Source organism: Chroicocephalus ridibundus, chromosome 8 (genome assembly GCF_963924245.1).
Source record: "Chroicocephalus ridibundus chromosome 8, bChrRid1.1, whole genome shotgun sequence".
Taxonomy (NCBI): Eukaryota; Metazoa; Chordata; class Aves; order Charadriiformes; family Laridae; genus Chroicocephalus; species Chroicocephalus ridibundus.
The window spans coordinates 1,344,339-1,372,079 of NC_086291.1; the positions used below are offsets into that span (position 1 = coordinate 1,344,339).

Sequence of the window (27,741 nt, forward strand, 5' to 3'; positions counted from 1 at the left end):
GTTAATCCTCTTTTCCTTGGCTCTGCGCTTCCCTGCCCTCCATCCCACTGGCCTGGCAGTCCCTGCCATGTCCATGAGCCTGCTCGGAGGTTCAGTAGCTAGAAATTGTCACTTTTTCCTTCTTTTGTCGCATTCACTTAGGAGACTTGCTCCATAATGGTTGAGCATCGACTACGTTATCTTGTATTCACCCACTGGAAAACATGGGATGCGAAGGGATTAGAACAATAAGCTCAAGCATTAACCCTTCACATAGGAGAATTTTTCTTGAAGTTAGTTTAATTGTAGTGCACATTGAATAGGGCTCACCTTGGGAGGCTTTATTTGCAAATGCTTAGGATATTTCCAGATTAATTTCCTTCCTCTTAGTATTTGGAATAGGTCGGCGTTTCGGCACTCTCGCTTCTTCAGCTTATTCTCATTCCAAGTGGTTCCAGTCTCCTAATTTGACAATAATCCAGCTTTTTGGTCTGTTAGGAAGAATTTGTGCAAAAGGCTAATGGTGCTATTTGTTTGTATTAAGAAATTTAGATTAAAGTGCTGTGGTGTAATTGTACAAAACTGTAAATATTTTCAAAATTATATTCTTTGTGCACTGTAGTTAAAACTTTTTTCCTGGAAATCACTAGAGTTAAGTATCAAACTTTGTAACGAAGAGTACCATCAATGCTTAGTGAAGGTAACCAACCGAACTGACCCTGCAGGTGGTGGATGGAGGTGGCTCAGCACAAGGCAATAAAAGCTGACTCGTCAGGCACGTCCGCAGGGCGGGGAAATACCTGTCCGAAGCAGACCTTCTCGCAAAACCTCTGGAAATCTGCGTAAACCCCGGGAGGCTGCTCTGCAGAAGCTCAGTGTCCGCGCTGGAAGTGGGTCCTGGTGAACCGCTGTCAGCAAAGTCCGGATGAAGTGGGGCTGATCCTCTCCCAGCGTCCCGGGAGACCTGCGGTGGGACGGGTGAGTGAGGCTGAGTGTGCAGGCTGCCATCGATACACTGGAGTTCGCAATTCAGAATCAAATGGAAAATAAAACTATGGGGGGGGGGGAGTGGGGAAAGCAAAGGGAAATGTGGAATTGTAATTACTTTTGACGTACTGTATCAGTAGCAGATGTTGAACCTTCACTAGGAATGACAGAACTTGTTCTTTCAAGTCATTATGAATTCCCGAAGCGTTCTCCGTCTGTGCTATAAGTGGGGGCCCACCTCGTGCTCCTCAGCAGCAGCTGAGATCGGTACCGTGGGAGACGGGGGCCGAATGAATGTAGGTGGGCACCGAATCGCCCTGTGGGTGCTGGAGGCGGGGACTGAACATCAGCGGGGCCAAGCCCCGGTTTCGGGGTGGCTGCTGGTGGCCGGTGCTGTGCAGCGCTGCGGGGTGGCTCGGCCGGGGCAGGAGCTGCTGGGCAATCCCGGCCAGCGCAGGGAGCCTCTCTGCACAAGGTGAATGTCAGAAATCCTTTTTCTCAATATTACAGGGAAAGAGCCACGTGTTTCATATTATTTTGCCTTTTTGGTTGTTCCAAATTACCATCCGAGCGTGCTAACGTGGGAGGGAGCGTTCCCAGCTGGAGCCGGGTGCTTTGGGCCGTGTGGCGCTGCCAGGGACTGGATTCCAGATTTTAAAAAAAAACCCCAAGAACAAAGCTTTTTGTGTCGCCTCAGAAGAAAAGGGAGGTTCTGTGTGTCTGCCTGGAGAGCAGCCCATGTCCTCTGGTGGCAGACGAGGCGCCTGGCTCAGGCCACTGCATGTCCTGGAGCCGTTTTGGGTGGTTCCCACGGACCCCGGCTGCAGATTTTGTGGGGTTTTTTAACCTTCATGACTACACAGCTACTAACTTTGATACATTTTAAGATTTGCAGAAACTTTTTATAGCGGGTTGCTATATATTAAGGCTTGCTCTAATTTGGAGTGTCAGCAGAGACGGGCGGACACGGATTTGGTGGACTTTGGTAGTCTTTTTACATTCGTACGGTGAAGGTACCCTGCTGCCGCTTCTCTTCCTGCGATGGAGCTGAACGATTCGGCTCCGGCCAGTTTGTCCTCTCCAGTCCGGTGACCGTTCTCGGGTTCCTGTGGATTCCCGTGGCAGCCTCGCGAGGCTCGGCTCGGTGAGCCCTTTTTCGGTACGGTTCCTTCCAGCTTTTGGTGATGTGTTTTCTGTCAGAAACATTCCTAAGGATGAGTTCCGAAACGCGGGGCCGCTTGGACGCGCTTTCCCGGTGGATGCGCTGTGAGCTGCGGGGATCCGCGGTAGCCAGAGGGACGCCGGGATTAGGGATTGTGTCTTGGGGGTCCCAGCAGCGCGGCTGTGCTGGCGCCGTTCTTCAGCAGTGACTGTGTCACGCCGATGTCAATGTCTTACCCACCGGAACTCGCCGTGTGTTGTACGGACACAAGGCGCGCGTTGGTCGCTCCGGGTGCGCTGCAGGAGGGCGAAGCGTTCCTGGCGCCGAGGGAGCCCGCGGCTGCCCTGGGGCCACCGCTCTCCTTCACCACCCCCCACCTCCCCCCCGCATCCCTTCTGGAAACTTATTTCTTCTAGCAGGATTGACCAAGCAGAACTTAATTTTGGGTTTTCCCTCCTTCTCTTCTCCTTAAGAGCGTGTCGGGTGTTGGGGGAAGGTCTGGTCCCCCGGGGAGGGAACCCATCTCCCAGCGGTTTTGCAGAGGTGTCCCGTGGCTGCTGCGCACCAGGAGCGGGGCGGCCTTGAGCTGGTCCTTTGAGCTGGTCCTTTGAGCTGGTCCTTCGCCTCGCGCACGCGTGGGGACTGCTGTGGCCATGGGACACCACGGGCTGGAGGAGTGTCCAGGCCGGGGATGCCGTTCTGGGCACTGCTGGTGGTGGTGATGGCGTCCCTTCGGGATGGCCAAGGGTCAGAACCGCGCGGGTCGGGTCAGAATCGGGTGGTAAGATGCTCCTTGGCCCCGTGGTGGCCATGGAGGTGCAGCTGTGGTGGGGAAAACCTCAGTGCCAGGAGAGGCCACCCTGGCTCACAGTTTGGCCACTGTTTCTTTCTGGTCTCACCACTTTATTATTATTTTTTTCCTTGATGGCCGTGGGGTTTTTTTTACAAAAAAGTACTAAAAACCAGCCATTGATTTTGGTAAACTGAAACAAGAAATCATTGCAAAAGAATTCCCAGGGTCGTTTCTTAACCAAACCGTTTTACTGGTCTTCCAAAATACTGCTTTAGTTGGTGGCAAAGGGAATGTGTTTTCTTTTTCCTTTCAAGGAGCTGCTGTTGCAGTCACTGTACTCACTTTACTGCGACTCTCGATTTATGTAAGGAAACGATTTGTTACAAAAAACTCTGGATATATTTGTGCTGGAAACCCACCTGGTTAAGTTGATATTCACAGCAACTGTCTGTTTTTTTTAAAATGTATTTGTTCTTGATTTGTAATTCATGGGAGGATAACTGTATTATTTAATCTGTATTAACAAATTTCCTGTAATGCTGCAGTTTCATGTTTATTTTCCTTACAATTTGTAATTGTCATCGAAACAATGTCACTTTTTCGCATTTTACTAGTTCTCTGGTCCATGTTTTTAACTTACCTTCACTAATGGTAATTTTTGGTTGTATCATTTGTTAGAATAAAGACCAAAACATGCCGTTGGATGCTGATGCTGTTCCAGATGTGAGACCGGAGGTTTGGCTCCGCGGGCGCCGGCCGGTGCAGGGTCTTTCTGCGCCGTAGTCGTGTCTCTGGGCAGGGACTTGCTGTGAGGGGCCCAGCTCGCGCTGCTCCCTTCTGCAAGGGGATTTTGTCGGTCGTTTTTAAAATAAAATCCTGCATTTTCATTACAGGCTGTTCTTTCCCCTCTGTAAAGCTCCAGATTTCATGGGCCTGGGCGGCAGAGAGGGGGGAGCGGCGCTGGAAGGACGCAGAGTCGCTTCCTGGAGCTGAGGGGTGGAGGTTCAGAAGCAGCCGCCGGGGAGGAAAAAACCCAGAAGTTTCATCTCCCAAATCCAGAAATGGACTCATTTAAATGAGACGTGACAATTGGTCATAACAGCAGCGTCTCGGAGGAGCCGTGGATGACGTGGAGAGCAAAGCCTAGAACTTCTAAAGCTTCAGTTTGCCTTTTAGAAGCTTTTTTGGGGGGTTTTAGTTGGTTTTTTGGGGGAGGTTTTGTTTTTGGATTTTTTTGGGGTGTGGTTGTTTTGTTGGTTTTTTGGGTTTTTTTGACTTAGAAGTGCTCTCCTGCCCTCCTGCAAGCCTGGGAAGTTGAGCTTGCAGAGCAGAGGCCGAGACATCCCTCCGTAGTTAAGGATTTGCTAACTAAAGATCTCCTATTTATAAAGAGTGAGGAGAACTCATGTTTGGAGTTGCAGGAAGTGCTTAAGCCGTTACCTGTTAAAACCTAAGATGTCAGTAAACGGGGCCGTGGTTGTAGCCTTTTTGTTGCTACAAACAACAGGCGGTTAAATACCGTGTGTCGCGACAAGCCTGGCTCTCGCCGGGCCGGAGTTTGTCTCACGCCTGTGTCCAAAAGCACGTGCTCGGGGCTCTCCAGGCTGGTTCAGGGGAAGGCGCGGCCGCGCAGGACGGTTTGCTTTCGCGTACGGCATCGGCCGTGTGTGACGGGCCAAGCGTGGGAAGAGGAGTCCCCAGCAGCACCAGCGGGACGGAACTTCTCCCTCTGGATTGTGGCACTTTGCTGTCATTTAACACGGTCATCGCATCCGGCCGTTCCAAATGAAATCCTGCAGAACGAGCCGCATGCCGGCAGGACACCCGCGACCCTGGAACAGTACGTTTAGTTTGATATGAGAAGAAAAGACGCCTCGTTCCTCAAGGTCAGCGGGAACAGGCTTTGGGCCACCTTGATGCTGATGTGCAAAGGGAAGGGCTGGCCGAGCGGGGACCCGAGCGACAGCTGGCGATAGCGAAGGTGACGCTGCCGCAATGAGCGAAAATGAATCCTACTGGGTATTAACAGGGTTTGGGTTTGTGGCAGCAGAACCAACAGCCACTGCGTGGTTGCAGAGAGCTTGGACACGGCCCGGGCTTCAGCCCCTGCAGCCCACAGAAGCGTTCTCCTCGCCCGTGGTCCCTCGCTGCGTTGTCCAACTGGTTTTGGTCTAAACAGCGTTGTCCGTCTGGCTGGAGCTGCCAGCAGGCGCTGGGAGAAAAGCAGGACCCGCTTTCCTGCGCCCTTCAGTTTGCAATTAGCAAGTTACGCCGTTGCTGAGCTTCAGCCCAGCCTGTCCATTAAATCCAGCTGGAAGAACACGGGAGGCTGGGAGCAGCTGCTGCTCAATCAGGATTAAAGTAATACCCTTCCATGGCCCGGGGGGGCCTCACCTCGAGAGGGAGGAGACCTATGCTCCAGAATAATTGACAAACCAACTTGAAATTCCTAAACTAAAGCTGTTGTGCTGGCTCACACCTACACCTGGGAGAGGAAGCTCCTCTACGGGTTCCAGCAGTGCAGGAGTGGCACGGCTGTACCCCAAGGAAGGCGACAGGCTCGTCCCTGCAGCCACCAGCAGCATCCTACGGGCTCAGCCAACGCACCCCCTTCCCCTGGAGGCCATAAACCAAAGGGCTGGGCAGTGATTAACTATTAATAACATTAATTATTATTAATAAGCAGCTGTGCTCTGAAACCACCCACGTTCCTCCAGTGAAGCCCCGAGCAGGCGGGGGTACAGCTACCCCCCAGCAGGCTTGCGTTGTCAGTAAAATCAACCCAAAGCATCACTCAGTTACACGCAGGCCTCGATCGATCATCTTGAGGTCGATACCCTGACTCGGTCCTTCACTCCAGCACGGGAATGACTTCAACAACACCAAGGTCCAAGGATCAAGGAGGTTTACTTTATTACTATAAATCAGTTTATGTTCTTGTACTTCACATATAAATATCGTGATGACAACAAAAAAGGCACATCTATGAAGACATCATGCACCTTGTCTGTGTCTATTTATATTTTATTACAAGAACTATCACTCTCTCCACTAGAAATAAAAGCCTAGAACTGGTTGTATGACATAAACCTCTCTGTATTGACAAAATACTCAAAACAGTTGGTAAAAATTTACATTTCTACAAATTCTAAAAATGACACTGCGTATCTAAAGGGCAAGTTCCCCTTTGCTCGGGGCGAAAGGACAGTTTAAAAAGACGATGGTTTGACTCGTCAGATTCAAGAAGTTCAAGCACCACTTACAGTTTCATTCCAAAATCTCCCATTGAAGCCAGGAATTTGTGGCTGACACGAAGAGCTACTTGACCCCCCCAAGGCGCTCGCCGCTTCCCCTTTCTGCCACTCCCACACCAGCCCGAGGAGGTGAATATTCGTATTCCAATGGAAATACAAAAAGCTTTTACAAATACATACTTCTTTTAAAAAGCACTTGTCCCGTAATACCTCTAGGTTCCCATTTAAGCCCATTCCCTTCATTCAGCATAAAGTAAAATAATTCTTTCTTTAGCGTAACGTACTTAGCGAGAGTAAAAGGGCGGCCGCTGCCCTCGCTGCAGCTCCAGGTTTTGAAGAGACGGAGTCGTTACGGTCGTCTTAAAATAGGTGGATGAAGAGAAACACGTACTCTACAGGGCTGAGGTAAAGTTCCATACGTTACATTCAGTGGTGTAAATAAATACCAGCAGAGTTTTATAGGAACGTGAGTATAAGTTTAAGGGTTTTATTATCAAAGTTTTGTAAAACAATTTCAGAAACTGTACATCAACATGGCACAGACTGTAGCCTACTTTTGTCTTTTTACCTGCACAAAAGTAAAAGCTCTGGAACTTGTGTAACTAAGAAAACAGCTTGTCTAACTACTCTGCGTATACCATGGAATCACTGTGTGCATAAGATTACTACTGCAGTGACAGTAAACACAAATTTATTAGTTTATACAACTTGAGATCAAGTAAAAAGTACATTATCAAGTAGACTTGCTTTTAAAAGCATACGAAGGTCAATTTTAAAATGCACTACCTTTTTGCCATGTGTTCAGCTCATTAAGAAATAAAACGACCTGGATTAGGAAAACTGCACAAATCAACCTTTAATCACTGGGCACGGATCAAGCAGAGAATTTCACCTCCCGAGGCTCCGGAAGAAAAATTAAGAACCATTACAACTCGCCTGAGATGGATTTGAACGGACAGATTAAAAAAAGCCCTCAAAAAGGTCAGTGCATTTTAACTTTATCAAAGCCAAAAAAAAAAAAAACACGGAAAAACAAAACAAAACAAAACCAAAACCAACCCCAGCCACGTGGCTTAAAAAAAAATATCCAGAAACAAAACCCTATCTAGATCAGGATGCTTATTTTCAGATGTACTGTCATTTGTTTTTTTTGTGTAGTCACACTTAAGACCCTTAAGTAGATCCAGCAGAAGCTGTAGGAGTTGCGAACACTGCGGATGTTTCTGCCACAAGGACCATGCAGCCAGTGCGTTCCCTACGCTGCTCTAGTTCTGCCAGGAATCGACGTCTAGCAACACTAGCGTACGGGAGCTGATGTACTACAGGAGGTCAGACACCACACAGTCCATGCCTGCTGGAGATGCATGCAGCTTTTTACTCTTGCTTGAAGCATCACCAAGTTAGTAAAAATGGCTTGGCTAGGCCGTCCCTTTGGGCCGTAGCAAGGCTGGTTACCTTTCTAGAAAGCTTTTGATGGGAGTTAGTATCGGGAGATTTACAAACCGGGTATAGCTCAGAGCTGTATACATCTAGATTTAGGATTAACAAGTACAGCATAAAAGAATCACACAGGAATGACACTGATGCACGTCCGCAGCGGTGCTCGCTGCAAAGGCAAAGTTCAGTCACTCATATCCATGTCCTCTTCGTGATGATCATCCCCGTTTACTTTGGATTCGCGGGCTGAATCTCCGCTTCCTTTATCAGCGGCAGCCTCCTTTGCTTTCGGGGAGGAAGAATCTGCCATTTTCTTTTCTTCCTTTTTCTCCTTCTCGCTGTCATACCCCTGTTCTTCTTCGTCATAATCCCTTGTGACCTGCTTTGCCGAGATAAAAAAAAAAGGTAAAACTTGCTTTCAAAGCCCCTGTTTCAGGTAAATACTACAGTAGAGGCAGGGAAGTTAAACAGGTTTTTAAACATACTTTCACATCTTTATCGCTCTCGGATTTCCGTTCACGATCCTTCTCTTTGTCTTTGCTTTTTTTTTTCTTGCTTGTTGACCGCTCCCTCTCATCTCTGCTTCTCTCCTTGTCTTTATCCTTCTTTTTTTCCTTTTTATGTCTGCAATGATAAGTACGTCGAAGAATGCAAACCGCGATCACACCATTCCGTACACAGGACACGGACCACGCCCGGACCATTACCCACAGGTCATTACAAATCTAAAGGCAGAATCAGCTGCGTGCAACTAAGGCACACCGTTCGCTCGGAGAAAATAACCAAACAGCCCCATGTCTTAGCTCCGGATCGAACACAACCACCACAAAGGGAAGTCCAAGGAACAGCAGGTTGGGAACAGCAACGCTATAGTGTTTTATGAAGGAGCACCTTGAGTTCGAGGATCACAAAATGCCCGGTTGACTCCTACTGCAGAGAGCCAAGGGGCCAGGAACTCTGGGTCCCTCCTGCCCCTCACCCTGGACCAGCTCCCGCTTGGGCACTCCCAGGGAAGCGCTACGCCTGAAGCGGATTAAACGATGCCAAACGCGGTAGCAGCCAGCAGAGACCCACCCTCTCTCCCTCTCTCAAGAAGTCAACCTACGGGCTAGGTGTCAGACAAGCACCGAACACACACCATCTTCAGAAGAACCCCACCGAGATCTTGGCCAGAGTTCACTTCTGGGGAATTTTCCGCCCAGACACCTTTATTATTTTTTTAGGGAAGAGGGTCACTGACCTTCTCGGAGATGGGGACCGGGACATTTTCCTTTTCGGAGACCGGGGTTTTTTAGGTGACCGTGATCCACTCCTGCTTCTCCTGCGTCGTCTTTCTCTGCAGGAAAGACGGATCAGAGCGGTTTTGGTTTGGGGTTTTTTGTTTGTTTTTTTTTTTTTTTTTTAAGCTGCAAGTCCACCTCTGACTCCAAAACCAGCACTGCTCAAATGGTAGTACATACGTGTAACTGAAAATGGATATTTACTATTAGCAGCGTTGCAAAGCCCCCCCCCAGCTGCTGATCCACAGAGTAACTTGTTCCCTGTTCTGCCTCTACCTTCACGGTGCCTTGCCAGCTCGGACTGCGGCAGGGACGCTGACTCTTTTAGCAAACAGAAACAGAACAGCTTGTTCTTGTTAATATTGCAAGTTAATTTTAGAAGACTTTCAAAAACAAATGGCACATATTTTGCACGTATATATTCCATAAATCAGGAAAGAGTTTCACAGTGACCTCAAAGTATCATACTGTCTTTGATACGGAGCAAGCAGAAACTTTTCTAAGCCCAAACAATACCTCCAGAAAACTACAGTATCGGGGGAAAAATAAAGCACCCTGTAGACACAGGCAGAGCGAGTACACACACGTTTGTGCGTACACCCAATACAGCCACGACGGGGTCACCACCCTGCTGCATACAGCAACGTTCTTTGTCACAGCGGCTAAAGCACACGAGAAACAGAGACCAAGGAAAACTGGCATGTTACTGTACCTGCTTGTGCTTCTTGATCGTCTAGTTGTGCTGTAGCTTTTGGGGGGAGTTTTAGAGCGTTTCTTTTCTTTCTCTTCCTTCTTTTTATCCCTTTTAGTAAAATACAGATGTTAAGTTTAAGTCATTTTCAAACTAGTGAAGTAGCACTCACTACTTCTGCTATGCAGGAAAATGAATGAAGACATGAGAACTACATCGGACGGCAGGTAACGGTTAGTGCTTCTGGGGCCAGTCATGTTCTACTAATGGAAACAAAGATTACAGTTATCTACAGCAAATAGAAGAGCGGCTCATTTAGAGCTTCCCTGTATGAACAGCACAAAATCTGCAAGCGCAGATGCCGAACTTCCTGCTTCCCAAAGACAGCTCCTGAGCGATTCGGCCAATGCCGGCTGGAGCTGCCGATTCTCAGGAAAAGCAGGTTACATGTTTTTACGTCACTAACTCTGCACATGTACCGGGCAAGTGTAATACAATCCTGTAAGGCGTTGCAAGAGACTGACTTTAAAAAGAGCCACTAGTTCATTTTGCCCTAGTTTTGTTTGTTTGTGTGGTTTTGGTTTTTTTTAGATTAAGCACCAAAATTTAGTAATTTAATTTCTAGCAAATAGCACAGATTTACTGAAGCAATTACCTGGTTTTGGATGTGCTCCTAGACCTTCTGCTTCTCTCTCTGGAATGCGATCTCCTTCGCCTTGGACTTTTAGATCGCCTCCTACTTCTTGATTTTGAATGGGACCTTCTCCTCGATCTGCTTCTTGACCGCCTACCAGTAACACATTGTACACGGCAGTTAAATACATGAAATTTGGATACACTAGTCGGAATTCGTCTGCTCAGTGCTAACGGTACTGTAACGCACAATGACGCACTGCCTCACTGCTCTTGGCGTCAGAGCCCTGTGTCTCTCCAGTGGGTAGGACAGTTAGGATCTCTAGTCAGGACAGCCAAACACACCTGGTCTCCAAGTAAATCATAACCTAGAAAACGTTGGAAAAGCTTCTGTCCCAGATACCTCCACTAAGCTGAACCTGCTGCACATACTCGAAACAAACAGCCCAAGAGGTAAACATCTACGCACATAAATAACAATGCTCAGAGAAACCTCCTAGTACTTGGTTTTAAGACAAATTATAATTACCAAATGAGCCACTGGAAAGAGGTTGAAGAAGAGAGGTTTAAGGAACTATTTTAAAATGGGCAGCCTACGAGGGCTTAGGAGTTCATAGCAGTGAGGGCTGTGTAAAACCAAGGCTCTGTGCCAAGGTGTTTCTTATCTGACACAAGACACAATTTATTGTTAAATGAGAGTCCAAACGCTGCTAGAACCAGGTGTCCTCCAGTTCTTTCTGCAGCAGCATAAGGTATTTTTGAGGTATTTTTTGCTCTCATCTCTCTCCCACCCTTCCCACAAAAGCAGAGGTGGGTCTCCATCCCACGCTACGCTCCAGCCAAATCCCAGCCTCAGCTTTCCTCGGACCGTTTCCATTCTTCCATCTGTCGGCCTCCACAAGAGAAGTCTCACTTCCAAGAAGCATTTCTGAAGGAATTGTTTCAGCTATGTGGGTTTGTTTTTCAAAGCAAATAAGCTAACTACCTGTGTCTAGATGAAGAAGGTGTCCTCCTCCTCCTTGAGCGCGACCTTGACCTCGAATGCCTTCGTTTTTCATCTTTTTTGTCTGGAGTTGAAAAGGAAAGGCATAGTAAAACACCCAATGTTATTTCAGTATTCAAAAAGGTTTTATAAAGGAAAGGATGTTCAGCTTCACGCTATAGATAAAAGATAAAGAAAAACCTAAGGAATATTTTGACATTTGAAATTAAGCCTTATCTGTCCTTTTCCTCAAAAGACAACACAAAGGACGAACACACGACAAAGACGTGTATGTGGCATAAAGCCAACAGAAAGTTTAATGCAAAACTGAAGAAGTCAAAATGCAGGAAATATTTAAGTTAAGTCAGTTAAAAGACGACAGCTGCAGGGCAATGGAAAGTCTTGTTAAAATCTCAGAGCCTCTGCCATTTTGTGAAGGGCTAAAGAATCTCTCAAATTACTGTTTTGAATTTCCCACAAAAAGCCTCAAGCAAAACAATCAGCACATTTTTCTGGTGTAATAAAAGAACAGGAGCTCTATTCTTTCCTGAGAATGATCAGGAGGCTGCAAAACTGTATTTTCAGTGTTCCAAGTTACTGTTGCTCAGATTTGGTGGATCTGAGATTTGTGGATGAACTGCTGCATCTTGTTCTAAAAGAAAATCTACTGAAATAAGCTACAAAGAAAAAAAGAATTATTTACAAACTTCCACAGATTAGGAACGACAAGAAAGGAAATCATCCCCAAGAAAAACATCACTAGGATGTGAAGTGGTTAAGGCACTTGCTGTTTCCAATGAAATCTCCAGTATGAACTTCCATCAGGGGAAGCTCAAGCATTTTGCAACCTTCAAATCAAGTGAGTTTTGGGAAAACCAACAGATGAGTGATTCCCTGCATCATTTCTGCAGAACAGATGCAGTATTCACACTGTAGGACGATTAAGAAACTGTCCACTATAAATTAAGTCACTGTAGAACATGAAAGCATTAAGCCAATATTTTGCAGACCATTAGCTTTTATCATAGACTACGTCAAAGCTCCATCCTGAATAAGGTATTCCACGGTTTAAAATTACCTGGCTCTATAGCAGCAGAGATTAGTGACTGTGCTTCTCGTACTCTTTTCATAGCTTCTTCTATTTCTTTACTGGAGGTATCTGATTTCAGACTTGGTGAAACAAGGCCTGCAGCTACATGGTTCAACCTGGTAAAGAAAGAAGAATTTTAGAAGGAATCCAAGAAATAGGTGCCTCCGTTGTCAGTTTTCAGCCTATTCAAAGTGACTGATCTAAGTGAATCAGAATCTGCCTGTGTTTTGTCACCATTCAGATAACGGAGTAGTAAGTCTGAGATGTGACAGCTGTGCTGGAAACGGTGTCACAAGATGCTAGCACATACAGCTCTTAGAATTCCAGCAAACTGTAAATAGCAGGAAAGATCTATTTAGCTAATCCCGCAGCAGGGCAAGCACACATTGATGTGCTTTCCCAAAGCTGAGAGTTAGAATTCTCCCCAAAGCTTCCTGCAATTTGCAGTACAAGGGCTTTCTGAGGCAGATGCGGTTTCTTTGCATTTACTGCATTTTTCATCTACTAATTTGTCTAATTGCTTTTTTCCAATGGCATATGCTTTCATCATCCTCCTGCAATGTTATCAATAGGTTAACGGCACACGAATACATTAAATGCTCTAATCCTCCCCTACTTGCTGTCCCCATGCCATACTATCTTCACTAAAATTATATTTTTTCTGTACACTGAAAAAAAATTAGCAAATACTTGCGCTTACTGTTACTTGCTCCCTTTTTCTACCAAGTAATAAGACATGCTGTCTTTTGTTATCTTTCCACAGCTGTAACATACATAGACTCTTTTATTGTTGTCTTTTACAACAGTTGCTGGTCTCGGCTCATTCTCAACCACAGAATCAAACCACAGTTTGGGTTGGAAAGGGACCTTTAGAGGCCACCTGGTCCAGCCCCTGCCGTGAGCACGGCCGCTCCAGTTCAGCCTTGCAGGATGGAAAGTGCTGGCTGCACCCTTACGTTACAGACACAAGTGACAAAAATGGCATAAAACCCCCTGAACTTCTGTCTCCAGCAAAACAAAATCCCAGAGATTAATTGGTGTTATTCCATAGAAGCAAAGCTGAATAATCTTAGTTTCCTCCCCTCCTTCTTTCTACTACAGTAAAAAGAGCCTGCGCAAGATCCCCAAGACGCTAGTTTTCTTAAACCTTAATCAGATCCAGCAGGACAAAAATTGGATACTGAATCCCAACAGATATTCCCAAGATCAAGTATATTGCGATATAAATATTTGTAAACACTGATGCTTACTTTGGATCCACTGTGCTCATAAGTTTTAGTAGTTGATCTGCTGCGAGAGACTGTGAGGGGGGAAAAAAAAAAAAGTTAAGATCATGTTAGAAGACGTGTGTGCTTGAGAAGATTACCTTCCTTGAATGTACCCTCAGCACTGGCTACAGCAAAAAGTCTCTACAGATGAAAAAACCAAAACAAATCACACCCCAAAGAAGTTACAGACAAAAAGGCATATTGTTCTGTTTTAACGTTTGTGGATAGCATGAGGGTGTGAACCTCACATGTCAGTGGTGCTCAGGTATGTTTTTTTCCACAGCGGCCAAACATAAGCCCTTACCTGGACAGAATCAAAGCACTTTAAAATAAAAATACTTCTGGTATTTACAGGTTATTTCTCTGTTACTTCAAGAGAATAGAGACCTCATTAGAGAATCAAGCTGCCAGTCCATGGGAAGTCCTCAACGTCAATTTACGAACAATAAGCAGAAGCTTCTTTACTCTAAAAATTCCACTAAAAACATATTTTAAAGCTCTTAGGAAAAGCCAGATATTATTACAATTGGTCTCCTCCTCTACCAGTGTGACATTAACAACAAAATGTTTAGTTCCCACTGGTTTTCTTTATACAGAGGCAGCCATGTGCTGAACCCAGTTCGTTGCAATGAGCTTGCTTAATGGACAAAGGAAACAATCCTTCATCCTAACAAATGTGTATTTTTCTAATATGCATTTAGAATGCTTTTTTTTCATTTGTTATTTCTTTATCACCATTATTTGCTTGTTAATATACATAGCATGCATAAAGAGAAAATGCTAAATGATGGATGCATTAAATTATTACTACTTTTCATACCTGTAAAACATGTTCTCTGTACAGTATTTGGTTCTTATATCTTACATATTAACTCACTATTCTACTATTACTTAGTACTTAAATTGGTTTTTTATTCAGTTTAAAAAACGTCTCCTCAGTCTAACAAAGTCTCCTCAGTATTTTCATCAAACAATATTTTTTTTTTACTGTAAGTACAAGACAGGTTCATAGCTTGATAATGACGCATATTTGAAACATTTCATTACTAGTCCTACGTTATTTTTAGGTCCTTCCAGCATTTGATACTCCTGCAGATACTATTTATTCCACATAGGTGCTCAGAAAAATCAATCACCATTTTTTTCAGACAGTGGCTGTCAAACTGATACAAATGAAAATTACTTCTAAAACAGAAAAGAGCAAAAAAAAAAAAAAAAAAGTGTCCATATATAACCCCGCTATGCCAAGAAACAAAGACTGCATTCTGTAATAAATTCTAGGAAGTTCAAAGCACCAGCCACCTGCGCAGGCTACATTGAGACAAGCCTTTAATAAAATGTCTTATTTTGTAACACTTCTTAAAACCTAAGTATACTATTTCCAGATCTTCAGCTTGTTATTTAATGTGCTGGTGAACACCAAGAGCACCGTGTATGCTAGTCAAACTACACACGTGCTAGAGAAAAGAGAGAAAATTTTAGACCGTGTGCCGTACCTGAGAGTTTAAGTTTGCTCCAGGAAGCCCGAGAGCAGCTAGGGCAGGATCGAGAGCAGGAGCTCCTAAAGCAGCTAAAGGAACAGCACCAATCTGTAACAGAGACAGCAATTAAACAAAGCCACACTCAATTGATAAAAAGCTGTTAGATCAAGATTCCCAAGCATTAGATGTGTGGAAATTTGAACCGGGTTTTACTTCGGCTTCTAGCTACAGGAAACACCATACTAAGGTCAGGGAGAGTATTTCAGTTTTCCTTATTCAGATATTCCAAAGTTTAGTATATGAAAGATTTTTTCCCTATAAATATTCTAAAATGAAATTCTGTTTCCTCCGCATCCCAACAGGTGTGCGTGTGTGTGTGCAGAGGAAGTAAAGCATTTCACTACATTCAAGAAATAGTTTAAAGCGAAATTATTTTCCAGTGTTAAAATGAAAATTCATATATAATACGAATATGTAAGTTTCTGCACAAACTACCACATATCTAACTCAATTTAGGACTGAAATTAACATGTTTTATGTTAAAATACAATGTAATATTATTACATCTCTGCAAATTTCTCAAGTTTGGTTGAAAAGCTTCCAGAAGAATAAGTAAGATGACACCATAGATCTGAATTCCTTAAATTAATCTAGAAGCCTCATAAAAGAACCTAATTTTTTGGCCATTTGAAGTGAGAATATCAAAATGTACACTGAAACAAAACACACACTGTGCTAAAATCCACATGATTTTATGTTAACCGAATGCTGTGCTGCTGCGATGGCGTCTTGCTCTCCCTCCTCCCTTCTGGCTGCTCTGGCACCCGAGACCCATCTTCAACCAATTCAGCCCAGAGGGCCATCAGAAAACGTAGCTTGATGCAGACAGCACAAAGCTAACACGCTCCTTCACAAAAGGGCCTGATGAGCTCCAGAGCCAGAGTAAAAGCGGCAGCAAGAGCATGTAGTCAAGGGCAAAGGACCTTCCACTTTTTGACACTGACTTTTTCAGTTAGCCGAGCTCTTGAAACGGTGCAGGCTTCTCCCTGCACTCTCTAAAGAAAAAGCCACGTTCCCACACACTGATTCTGTGAACATAAACCACAGCTCCAAGGCGTTTTTACTGAGTTACACACCCAACTCCTAGTAACAGTCCAAAGGAGCTACATAACAAACTTTCAAGATGTGTTTGAAAAAAATGACCTTTCACTATAATTTTCCACAAAATGGGTGTTGAATAAATTCTACCATTAAGCAGACTGGGAGCAGGCTGCGATCCAGTGACAGAACTAAAATTAAGATGGTTCAACAATCATTTTCAGGAATTTATATACATACAGTTTTTGGTGAAAGGAATCTTTAAGACAGTATTTGTTTCTTCCATCCCTTTCCTTGAGTTTCAAAGTTAAACTTCAGATTTTTTCCTCTACATCAGGTTAAAGAGACCTTCTGAACAACTCAATGGCAAGTACGTTTTTCACGCAATCACAAATCATAACAGAAGATACATAAAGAAGAGAGAAGCACAAGCTGAAGAAGGAGATTTGAGAACTGCAGAATTAATGAGCTTTATTCTTATTAATTTTCCTCTTGTACTTCGATTCTCTGTTCTCCACTAAGATACCTGCTTTGACTGAACCTTCTTCCACAATGTATTATTCTTACTGTTCATCTTCCACGTGAATTCTTGTGTGCTTAGATAACAACCAAATACAGGCTACAATTTTTTCCTCTCAGTTGCAGTATTAACAGAAGGTATCTCCACAGCATGTCAAACTCCTTGAACTTTACGGATTTTAAATCTACAAGATCTCTTACTGCTTGTCAAATCTGTCTGTGAGTGTACAATGGATAAAAGAGGGATGAGAGAGAGATAAACACAGGGCTCCGAGATACCGGAAGCATTATATTAGGGAAATCCAAGTATCCCATCTGGCAACTTATCACAATTGGTATCAGAGAGCTGTAACGATCCATCAAGGTATATAAATTATAATTTTATAGGAATAGCATTAGCACCTCAGTCTATTTGTCCTGAAAAAAACCATCAGAAAGTAAGTTAGAATGCAACAGAAGACACGGAATCGTTTCCCTTGCCTGCAGTCCAACTGGGAAACCTACCTGAGAAAGTGGGTTGGGAGTGGGCAGGAGTCCACCTCCGGGCAGCAGACCTGCCACTGCATTAGCTGGTGCCAAGAGAGACAAAGCCTTAGTCTCATCAGGAATAACTCCTGCAGAGAAACAGCCTCGCATTAGAACACATTCCATTTCAAAGGCAGAAAATACACAAATACACCCAGAAAAAGTCTCCCTGATACACCACCTGAGTTTGTTGAAAGTACTTATGTTGGCTAAAATACAAAGCTTGATGTCTATTAATATTTATCATTAATTTTTTTGTCAGAATGAAACTTCAATGTGTGAAAATTTGACTGTTCCTTTTTCTCTACAAATGGTTAAGTTTCTAGAGCAAAAAAATAGCACAATACACACTACTTTTTTGTTAACACTGCCAAGATTTCATCACCTGTACTCGATTTTTAAGTCATGAACCAAACGTAAGCAAGCACAGTCGGTTCTCCAGGGGTGTGCTCTCAACTTTCAAAAGCTGTTTTATGAACAACGACTCGTGTCGGCTGCTTCACTATAAAGCACACAGAAAAATCAAGATACACAAGACAAAAAAAGTTTGATTTAGGGGTTAATAATATGGTACAGTTCACTATGTTTTCTTTTACACCTACCATATAAATTTTGTAAAACTTAAAGAGAAGGTATGGAAATATTTTTTGTTGAATCAAGCGTAGGGCTTTTGCTGACTTGTCAAATGAAAACGAAAAGTCTCTGCAGATCTTCAAATACACGCTGTGTATGTGTGTCTGTGGCTGGACAGGTGCATACATACAGTATACTGTGGCACATTCCTTACCTGTGCAGTAAAATGCAATTGTTCCAGTATGTGCCATGCTTATTGTACCAAGAATGCTGCTACATACTGCCACTGCAGAAGAAACTTCTGGCCCAAAATCTTGCAGCCAACTAAGACAAGCGTCTTATTTTACTGCCTGCTCTGCACATAGAATTTTAAGGGTCCTACTATGAAACAAGTAATTAGGTAGATATTTTTATTCTATCCAACAGCAAAAGCCCTATACAGATGGATTAATTTGTTAATGTGCCCAAGCCCCCAAAATGAGAGTTCAATAAAACAATTTTACTATATATTTGCAAATACCAGTAGTGTTTCTGTAATACATATTAAGAAACTGCATCTCATCATAAAACATACAATATGTACAGGGCACTTAAGAGAAACTGGATAAGCTGCAGAAGAAAACTGTTGGGTGGTATTTTCAGCAGGGCCTGGTATATAGTTCAGGCTGAACCAGGGAAAAGAACTGTAAAACACAACAACAAAAAAGAAAAACCACTGTTAAATAAAGGTAATGGTTCCTTCCACCTATACTGAGAAGTGCCGATAATATAAACAAATGTATAATACACAGCACTGTTATCTTGCTTGTGTCATTGAGCTGTCATCAATTTAGATACCAAAAGTTATGGAGGGAGAGGGGGGAAAAAGGTCATTTAGATAAAGGGCATTAATGCATAAATATATTAACATACCTACAGAGAGATTATGGGGTAATTTTGCATGCAAAATTATGTCTCAGAGGATATTTATAAATTATAGCTAAACATTTCAAATTAGTGCAACTACAACATTTCTGGCATCTAAATACAAATCCTCAGACTTATCTTGAGACACCTCATAGAAGATCTGCATCCATTAAAAAAAAATCATGCATCTGATCCTCTAATTGTTTTTTAAAAAAAGTATTTAGAAATAAATAAACTACAATTTTAAAAAAAGCAATGAGGCCCCTCACCAGTTAATTTTCATGCTTCAAGAGCTTTTTTTACTGCTGCTTTGTTAGAACCATGAAATACTGCATGAATGTGTAGAAATGAAAGAAAAAGAAACAGACAAAAGAAACAAACATTAACCAAAGAACCTAAATACCCCCCCCAGCCATCTTTAATCTTAGAGTTCCTTCCAAATCTAGGAATATCACAGTGAAAATTACAAATACTAAACCTTACCGTAGACTTTGTGTATAGTTCTATAACACAAAGCAACAGCCAACAGCAAAATGTCTGTGTATGCTAAAACTGGAGTGCGCTTGTGATATAGGGGATAATTATTGCACTAAACAGATAATAAACATTTGCTTTAGTGACAGGCAATATTAATACAGAATTATCACAACAGAAAATAAAAGACAAAAGGGCCCAGTTCAGCACAGTAGTTAAGCATATGCCTGGCTTTAAGCACATGAGCAATTTCACTGCGGTTTTAAGAATCTTGCTGTATCGTGCTTAAACAGCTTGTTAAATTGGGACCCCGGCAGTATGCATTTGCAGGGAAAACTATACTCCAGTACAGGGACAAAAGCATATGATTACAAACCCAGGGGCATGAATTTATTGGCTGTGATACGCTACATCATTATGCCAAAAACATCAACATTCTGAACTGCTAGGACACCACAAGAAACAGCCCATGAGGAATTCCTTAATTTAAACAGGCCCGTTAAAATATTCTACTTTATTAATTTTGTTTTCTTTACGCAATCTGAACCAATACTACTGGGCAGATTTCTCTATGTGCCAGATTTATCCACCATCAAGCACAATGGACAAGTCAGACTGACAAAGAGAAAAACGTTTTTATCCTTCTTGGAAAAGTTAAACACTACCATTCTTCGCCATGGGCCTTGGAGAATCTTTCAGGGCTAACTCAGAAGGACTGTTGCTGTATCAGGCTTTAATACAAAGAGGAGGACAAGACGCCTTTCCACTACGCTATTATACCTAAACTGGCGAAAGCAGAAGCAGTAACTCAACAGCAATTTCAGAACGTGTTCTGTACTCTCAAAAAGCAGCATGTCTCAATCAAAGGTCATGCTGCAGATTCCTACGTTCCAGAAATTAAGTTTTCATATCTTTTAAGTTCAAGGAATACAAAGATAAGACAGCTCCCCAGGCCTCAAAAGACAGCCTACAGCATCACAATGTCTAGATTATAGCTCTGAACCCAGGCCATGTACCAAATTTATTACTGTAGTATGACTTAATCTGCAGAGATTTTTATTTATTTCAAGCGATCTGGGAAATTCCATTATTTCAGAAGTAAATCAAGAAACAGTACAATGGAAATCAGTTACTTCTAAAGCAAGTCTAGAAGAGTTTAATAAGACTTCTGTAAGAAGAGGTGTCTTCTCAGCACTTTGTTTTTAAGGTAAGTTCCAAAAACCCTGCTCATTGCCTTTCAAATTACTGTAACACCCTAAAATGTAAAAATAAAAAGAAGAAGAGAAAATGTAGTTAACAAGTGGTTACACCAGGAAAACACTTGGGGACTTGAGTGCTTGCTGGCCTTTAGTTAATGTCTAGAATCCCCTGTAGCTGCAGAGGACCCACTGTTTTTCAGTCATCTGGAAGGGCTTTGCATTTGCCTTCTCCACTACAAAAATCACACACACAAATAACAGAGAGAAGAGTTTATTATTTAGTGAAATTCTATAAAATATATCAAGGATGAACAAGAAAACTTGGAATAAAAAAATCTAGTACCAGTGCCCATTTGGCACCTCTTGGAAGATCTCACTTTCAAATTAAACCATAATTATTCAAACCCTTGGTATACTGGACCTCACAATGAGAGTGAGTGCCTTTCCAGGGAAGCTCCCAACTAAATGCAGTGGCAGCATATCTCAAAGAAATGTTAATCTACTCTCCCGTGCTCTCTCAGGGAGGGAGAAACCATTCTCATGAAGAGATTTACACATACATGAAAGTGGTAAACACTTAATTATTATGGGAAAATTTCCTTGAAAAGTTGACCTGTTTGCGTAAGTCTGTTCAGGAAAATGTCTCATTGAGACTGATACAGAGCAAAATTTGCAAATAATTCTGCCTAAAACGTTAATATTCTAAACTTACAGACACATAAAACCAGTAAAAGGTAAACTTCCCACTTTCATTCAGTGTCACTAGATAAAAATTATTTAATCCATGGGCCAATGGCAATATACCAAGGGTTTCAAAATGTTAATATCTTTTGACATTTTACTAATCTTCATTTTTGTGAACTATACTGGAATAAAATGCCATCGTATGGTGGCTTCATAGGCCATTAAACAATTCACAAACCTTCTGCATACGGTACGACTATCAACGCTCTGTCAACGAATACAGTGTTTGTCAGATGCTGGGCCACAACTGCCGAGTCAGGATCATGGAACTTTACAAAACAGACTCGCGATGAAACAGGCAAAGGAGAATCACTGAAAAAGAAAGACATAAATTACTTCGATGGAAGCAAGTCTGACAGCACAAAACTTTGAACTTTTATCATCTCCCCACTTTCAACAAACAGGAAGTCACAGGGGACTATGGGGTACTTCTACGCAAGAACACGATTTCAGGTTTTGTATCAAACACCATTCTGCATGACACAGATACGAAATTACACTGAATCAGGCCAATTCACTATAAAATTGGAGAAATAGTTTTATTGCCTCATTTGTCACTGGACATTAATTGTATTATGCACAATATATCTATGACCAGTCACCTAAATGCAAATTAATTTTCATGACCTGTCTGTGAGAAGGGAAGGAGACGAAAACCTTTGCCCAAGCAGAGCTGTGTAAAAAATCCCAGACATGGAAAATCCAAACAGAAGTTTTGAGTCACTTGAAAAAAACCAACCACAGAAATATCTACTTCCTACAACAAAAGGAAAGAATCGTGGGCCATATAACTGTGCCCCCCTCCCCTTCTCTGAAACAAAACCAAATCCCCAAAAACCAGAGGCAGAATCAACCCAGTAAAGGTCCATAATGAGTTTCGAAAATCCATATATCCTGAAAAAGAATTTAATCAATGTATAAACTAAAAGACAGCAGGAAAAACTGTTACGCAGACCCAACTGTGCAGCAGATGAGTTAAAAGCTGCCTCCAGAAGGCACAGGACAGGTACTGAAAACAGTAGCAAGTCCGAAAACCCAAGTTCCTAAACAAGGCCAGGGTACATGTGCTGTTCAGTTCTGCCCTCAGGTACCAGAGGCAGAAGTTAGCCTAAAGAGGTAGCTCTGAAAAATACTCAGTTCTTCACGACAAAGATTCACCTTTACTAATTAGATTCCCAGAAACAATTAAAAGACTAGCTCTTCAACATGCATCCCACTGCCAAAACAATTGGGTTGGTCTGGGTTGATCAAGTCTTTAAGCACTGAAAGTGCAGGGAGAGTTGTCAGAATTCAAGATAAACAAGAATGACTTTGACAGCAACAAGACAGACATCCAAGATCTATTTTTGTTAGTGCAAATGCCAAAAACTATCTAACCTTCACCACCGAGCACAGGCTCAGCCCAACGGGCAAGTTACGCAAACTCAAGAATTGCCTTAAACGTCTCTCAGATCACACTTTTAATATACTTTAAATTTAACCTGGTGTTAAAAACCAGACTGGAGCCAGTGTACTGCAGCTTTTAGAATATTAAAATTAGAAACATCCACTTCATCCAACGTCTTGCCAATTTAATACACTGGAAAGTAACATTGTAGTAATAAATGGCACAGAGCTAAAAAAATTGAAACTCTTAGCTCTTTTGTATCTACAAATACATAGTAGCTTGCCAAAATGGTACCTTTTCTTAAGCCATTTGCATAAAAACATAAAAACCAAAGAAGCATTAGCAGACAGTGTTTAACAAAATCACAGTAGTAAAATTTTAAAGTAAAGTAAATCAAGGAGTTACGGCATACCTAGATGGTATACTAATCTAAGTTGTAAAAAAATTAGACAATTTATTACATAAATGCAATACAATACTTTCAAGCATTCTTAAAATGCCTGTGATGACATGGGAAGATGAAACAGAGTAGATACTGTTTATATACGTAAGTACCACTAAACTGTACAGCTTGCTGAATCTACAAAACCAACTGAAAGTACGTAAGGCTATGCTTATGCAGCCTGACAACTGATATAAATCAGTGTACTACTTTTTTAAAAATGTATTTTCAGTCACTCTAAAATCCAAGCTGTGGCTGAGTGAAATTCATCAAGAACAGAACGTTCTCAACAGTTACCAAAAAAAGGCCATAATTATTCTAATTCACCAGAGATTGAAAAATTTAGTAATTCTCTCTCAGATATGTTGCCAATGGATGCCAAGACACACGACGAGTTACTGTGGTTGGTGTCTGAACAACGTACCCATTCTGAAGTATAGCAGAAATCCAACCTTCCTATCATAACCTCTAACTACTCGCTCCAGTAAAGTTCCCTCATATTGCAACCAGCATTTTAAATATTAAATCTGGAGTTTTTTTAAGGGATATTTCTGCCACGTACATAAACATTATCACTGGCATTATTACTGACATAAAATCAGGCTAGAATCAGGCTGGAGTGAATAGATTGTCCATGCAAGACATGTTCTTCAACATTACCATGTTCAGTGGGCAGAAAGAAACTGAGTTAGCTGCCCCCTCCCCTCCTACCCCCCCAAAAAAAACACCAACCAAAAAAGAACCAACCCATATGCTTCACTTGGGAACAGAAGTTGCTGTCCTTTTCTCAGCAGACCAGCTACCAGTGGCAATTGCAAGTAAAGCTGGTTTTCTGATAGAGTCCGTGTATAACTTTCATTGACAAGGCAAAAGATCTTGACAATTACTATACCATCCAACCTAAGAAATTATTGTAAAGTATGTGCCTAACTTTATCAGGCTTTCACTCTCTAGACTGTATTTTCCATGAGATGTGCTTTTTCTTGGTAAAATTCTCTGTCCATAAAGTTTGACTGGATCATTCATATCTAAAGAGCAAGACCAGAGAACACACTGGTTTGTCAAACACCAGTGGCATAAGACCTTTTATGTCCAAGTTTCAGAGCAGAAATTTAAGTTTTGATGGAAAGTCAGTTTTCACACACTAACAGAATATGCTGAAATCAGCTTATACATATACGTGTGTATGTGTGTACACACTCCCCCCCCTTTTTTTTTTTTTAAAGAAAATTAAAAAAAAAAAAAAGCTTTCAGAAATCCATTCCCTTCACTTTTCAGTTTTGCCTACCATGGAGGATGAAGCTATACAGAATACAACAAAGACAAGAACCATGCAATGGAGTTGGGGAAAAGCTGGAGGAGGAGGAGGGAAGAAAGGGGAGAAAAAACAGAAGAAGTCACAGAGATGGTTGTGGATTAAAGATAAAGCTGAGGTATACATAAAACATGTAATAGCTGATTAAATAAACTTGGATAAGGAGATGGACAAGGGGAGAGAAATGGAAACAGAAATGTAGAGAAGCTCGGGAAGTTATATCTGATCTGGAAGCCCAGGAGAATAAGGAACTTCTACAGGGGACAGCAAAAATCAGAGTGCCCGAGAGAAAGATCAAATAAGAAGGCAGAGCAATGGAAATGGGGCTGGTTACTCAGAAATATTATATTCAAGAAAGAATCCCAGTATAATGTGGGACATAAAGAGATTCAGATTATGGAGAGAATTTACAGATTATAATTTATATCCTGTACCCCTCAAAAAAATGGATGAATGCTGTGGGTAGGGAAAAGTCAGGACCCATTTAAAGGAGAAGGAACATAAAAGCTTTTAGAAGAAACAGATAAAAGAATCTGCCACTCTTGGAAAATACACCCCTCTTTGGTGTGAAACTAAATTGGAAACTCTAAAGCACCCCAAGATAGATCCCTGAGCACCCCAGAGGAGACCTGCAGTGGGTCTAGAGGCGCCAGAGCCCTCGGCATCCCCGTATGGACAGCAGCACAAGGAAATGACACAAAACCTCCTTACAATAGTAAGGTTAAACATTAACCGCAGTCTGAAAAAGCAGCTGGTCTAGTATCAACTGCACAACCTTTATATAGTTTTCAAAAATGCTATTTTTCCACCAAGATGTACATTCTAGAATGAAATGATATGATAACTTTCACTTCAACAGCTACTCAATATTTTCTACATTTTCTGTGCAAGGCCTATTCAATTACACTATATTTCCCATTCTGTATGAATTTTTTCAGTGGCTTTTCTATAGTTACAACTTTTTCATAAATACTAAGAAATCTTCACAACATCCTTAGAAGGTAAAGAAGTATTATTCTCCTCTTTCATTTAGGACTTCGAAATACAGAAGAAATTTAGGCCAAATGTTTTAAGTAATTTTTGGTGATCCAATTTGAGATATCTGCCACCTGGGTTTGCGGAGTTATTTGCACCTTGTTGTGGTTTCTCCCCCGTGCATAGCTGTAAAGGCAGTCAACTCTGTATTCTTCGATACCAACAAAATGACCCAGCTGAAGTGAGAACACCACCAGCGCCAGAACAAAGGGGGCAGAAGTCAGCAGACTAATACAGGAGCCCTTTTTGTAGAAACAAACTTACGCCAGGATACAAAACCAGTAACTTTGCCCTAAAGACTGGTATCTACTAGTATCAGACATTACAGACACAAGGGTACAATGCAGATATCCCTGAAGCCATCTCTCCTTGCCCCACAGCCCAGCTCTACAACACATCCACCACAGACTTCTCTCCGGCATGCAGCCTCAAGACTGATCCAACGCTTGTACCGAGTAGGGTCCTGTGGGGCTAGTATTTCACTACGCATTTGTGCAAAGGAGCCAAATTCAGACAGAACAGACAGCCTGGGCTATGGTAAAAGGAGAGTGGCTGGGCTGGGCTTTGAATTTGGGGATTTTTTGTAGAGCACTTCATTCAGAAGCCACAAAAGTAATCTTTTAACAGACTAGTTAATACATATCTAAAACTACAGAGTTACAGAAACAGAGTTCACCTATAATAACCCTCCCCAAAAACTGGGAAAATATTAAAATACAGAGCAGCACATCAAATAACTGCATGTGTTTAAAGGTGATTTACTTTGCTGGCTGCCAAGCTTTAATGGTTCTGACATTTAAGGCTAGTTATCCCAGCTATTAACAACCCACTCTCACATCTGGAACTATCCCTCAATTTCAGTTACATATACATTACATTTCCTTCCATTTCCAACATGAAATTGCTGAAATCCAGCCCAAAGTAAGAAACTGCAAGAACACCAGAAACACTGTTTCTGAATTTGCACATATAACCAGAGCGCAGGATAGGTGAATTTTCCTGGTTTTGCACTAGCAGGGATTGAAGATTCAATGACGAAAAGAAGAATGCTTTGTGATAGCTTTTTTTTTTCCCCCTAAAATGAAAAAAAAACCCAAAGAGTCTTGGGTATTAAAAATAACTGACTGTGTTCTCGTTTGATTTTCCTCCAATCAAACAATCCTCGTTCATCACGGCAAAAAGAAACCTTTTTACTTACATAATACCCATGCAAAAGATCAACATAGAATGACATTAGGTTCTGTAAAACAAATCAAACTGACAAGGCCAAAATTAATGTTACCACCTAACTAATGTAATAAGCATGTATTATTTATATATTAGTGATTACCTGTGCATCTTACACAGAAATCTTTACAAGGAATGTGTACTTAAATTAAAATTCTAGTTTTATGGCCAAGTGTCCATAGAGTGCCTGCAATTAGAATTGTCTGGGTTGGAAGGGGCCTTTCACATCATCGAGTCCAACCATCAACCCAACACTGGCCAAACCCCCACTACCCCGTGTCCCTCAGCACCACGTCTGCCCGGCTTTTCAATCGCTCCAGGGATGGCGACTCCACCACTGCCCTGGGCAGCCTCTTCCAATGCTTGACAACCTTTCCGTGTAAAATTTTTTCCTAATATCCAATCTAAACCGCCCCAATAGTTCTGGAGATTAACCAGACCGCAAAGGAACAAACAGCTCCTAGAGAAAAATGGGCGTTTGACAGGAGAAATCCCGCGTGTAACTGCATGCCGTAAATGACTGCCTTTTCCCCCCGTACGTGCATAACGCAATTACGTGAGTAATTACAACTGTAACAGCCACATGACCTCTTACAGCAGAGCGGAACGGAGGCCGCCGAGGCCTGCGAAAGGCGCTGGCTCCGCCTCGGCCCGCGGAGATCCCCCGAGCGCACCCCCACGGCGCTGCCCGAGAAGGCCCAGCGGGGATCCCGCCGCCTGGCGAGCGGCCGGGGGCGGCCCGCGGCCTGGGAGCCCGCCGCCGCCGCCATGGAGGCGGGAGGGGCCGGGGGAGGGGAGGGGAAGGCAAGGCGGAGGCGGGGAGGGGAGCGGGCCGGCACTCACTCGGGGGGGAAGAGGCGCAGCTCCTCGATCTTTCCGAGGAAGCCGAAGAGCGTCCGCATCTGCTCGGAGCTGGCGCTGGGGGAGACGTTGGTGACCTGGATCACGTCGGTGCCGCTGCTGGAAGCCATTGCGCCGCCGCCCGCTCCGCTGCTACAAACACATCGGGGAGGGGGAGAGGAAGAGCGCGTTAAGCCCGAGCGGCTCCCGGCCGCAGCTGCTGGCTCGGCCGCCCTCAGCCCGGCCCCGCCGCGCACCGCCGGCCGCCCGCCCGCCTCACCAGCCTGCCTGGGCCGCAGTATCCCACAATCCCCTGCCACCGCCCCCACGGCGCAGGCGCACTGCGCGCGGCGCGCGGCCCCCACGCAGCCTCACGGCCCGCGGCTCGCGCCCAGCGGCCGCCCCCGCGCCTGCGCCTGG

General features: G+C 43.1%; 1 protein-coding gene across 9 annotated transcripts; it reads right to left on the bottom strand.

The window, feature by feature from the left end:
- Positions 1–5,809: 5,809 nt before the first annotated feature.
- On the bottom strand, positions 5,810–27,732 carry SRSF11 (serine and arginine rich splicing factor 11). 9 transcript variants are annotated; one of them, XM_063342961.1, is made up of 14 exons: positions 21,254–21,387; positions 18,928–18,987; positions 18,327–18,435; positions 17,565–17,681; positions 17,159–17,268; positions 15,053–15,145; positions 13,539–13,588; positions 12,277–12,404; positions 11,202–11,283; positions 10,239–10,370; positions 9,605–9,694; positions 8,853–8,948; positions 8,098–8,236; positions 5,810–7,994 (listed from the first exon to the last, which is right to left on the bottom strand). In XM_063342961.1, exons 7-14 carry the CDS (start codon positions 13,556–13,558, stop codon positions 7,797–7,799), a joined length of 885 nt encoding a protein of 294 aa, XP_063199031.1. In that variant the 5' UTR covers positions 13,559–13,588; positions 15,053–15,145; positions 17,159–17,268; positions 17,565–17,681; positions 18,327–18,435; positions 18,928–18,987; positions 21,254–21,387; the 3' UTR covers positions 5,810–7,796. The 9 variants fall into 9 exon arrangements, with proteins under 9 accessions (XP_063199031.1, XP_063199026.1, XP_063199027.1 ...); XM_063342956.1 differs by lacking the exons at positions 17,565–17,681; positions 18,327–18,435; positions 18,928–18,987 and adding exons at positions 27,325–27,474; positions 27,602–27,732; XM_063342957.1 differs by lacking the exons at positions 17,565–17,681; positions 18,327–18,435; positions 18,928–18,987 and adding exons at positions 27,325–27,474; positions 27,579–27,598.
- Positions 27,733–27,741: the final 9 nt, after the last annotated feature.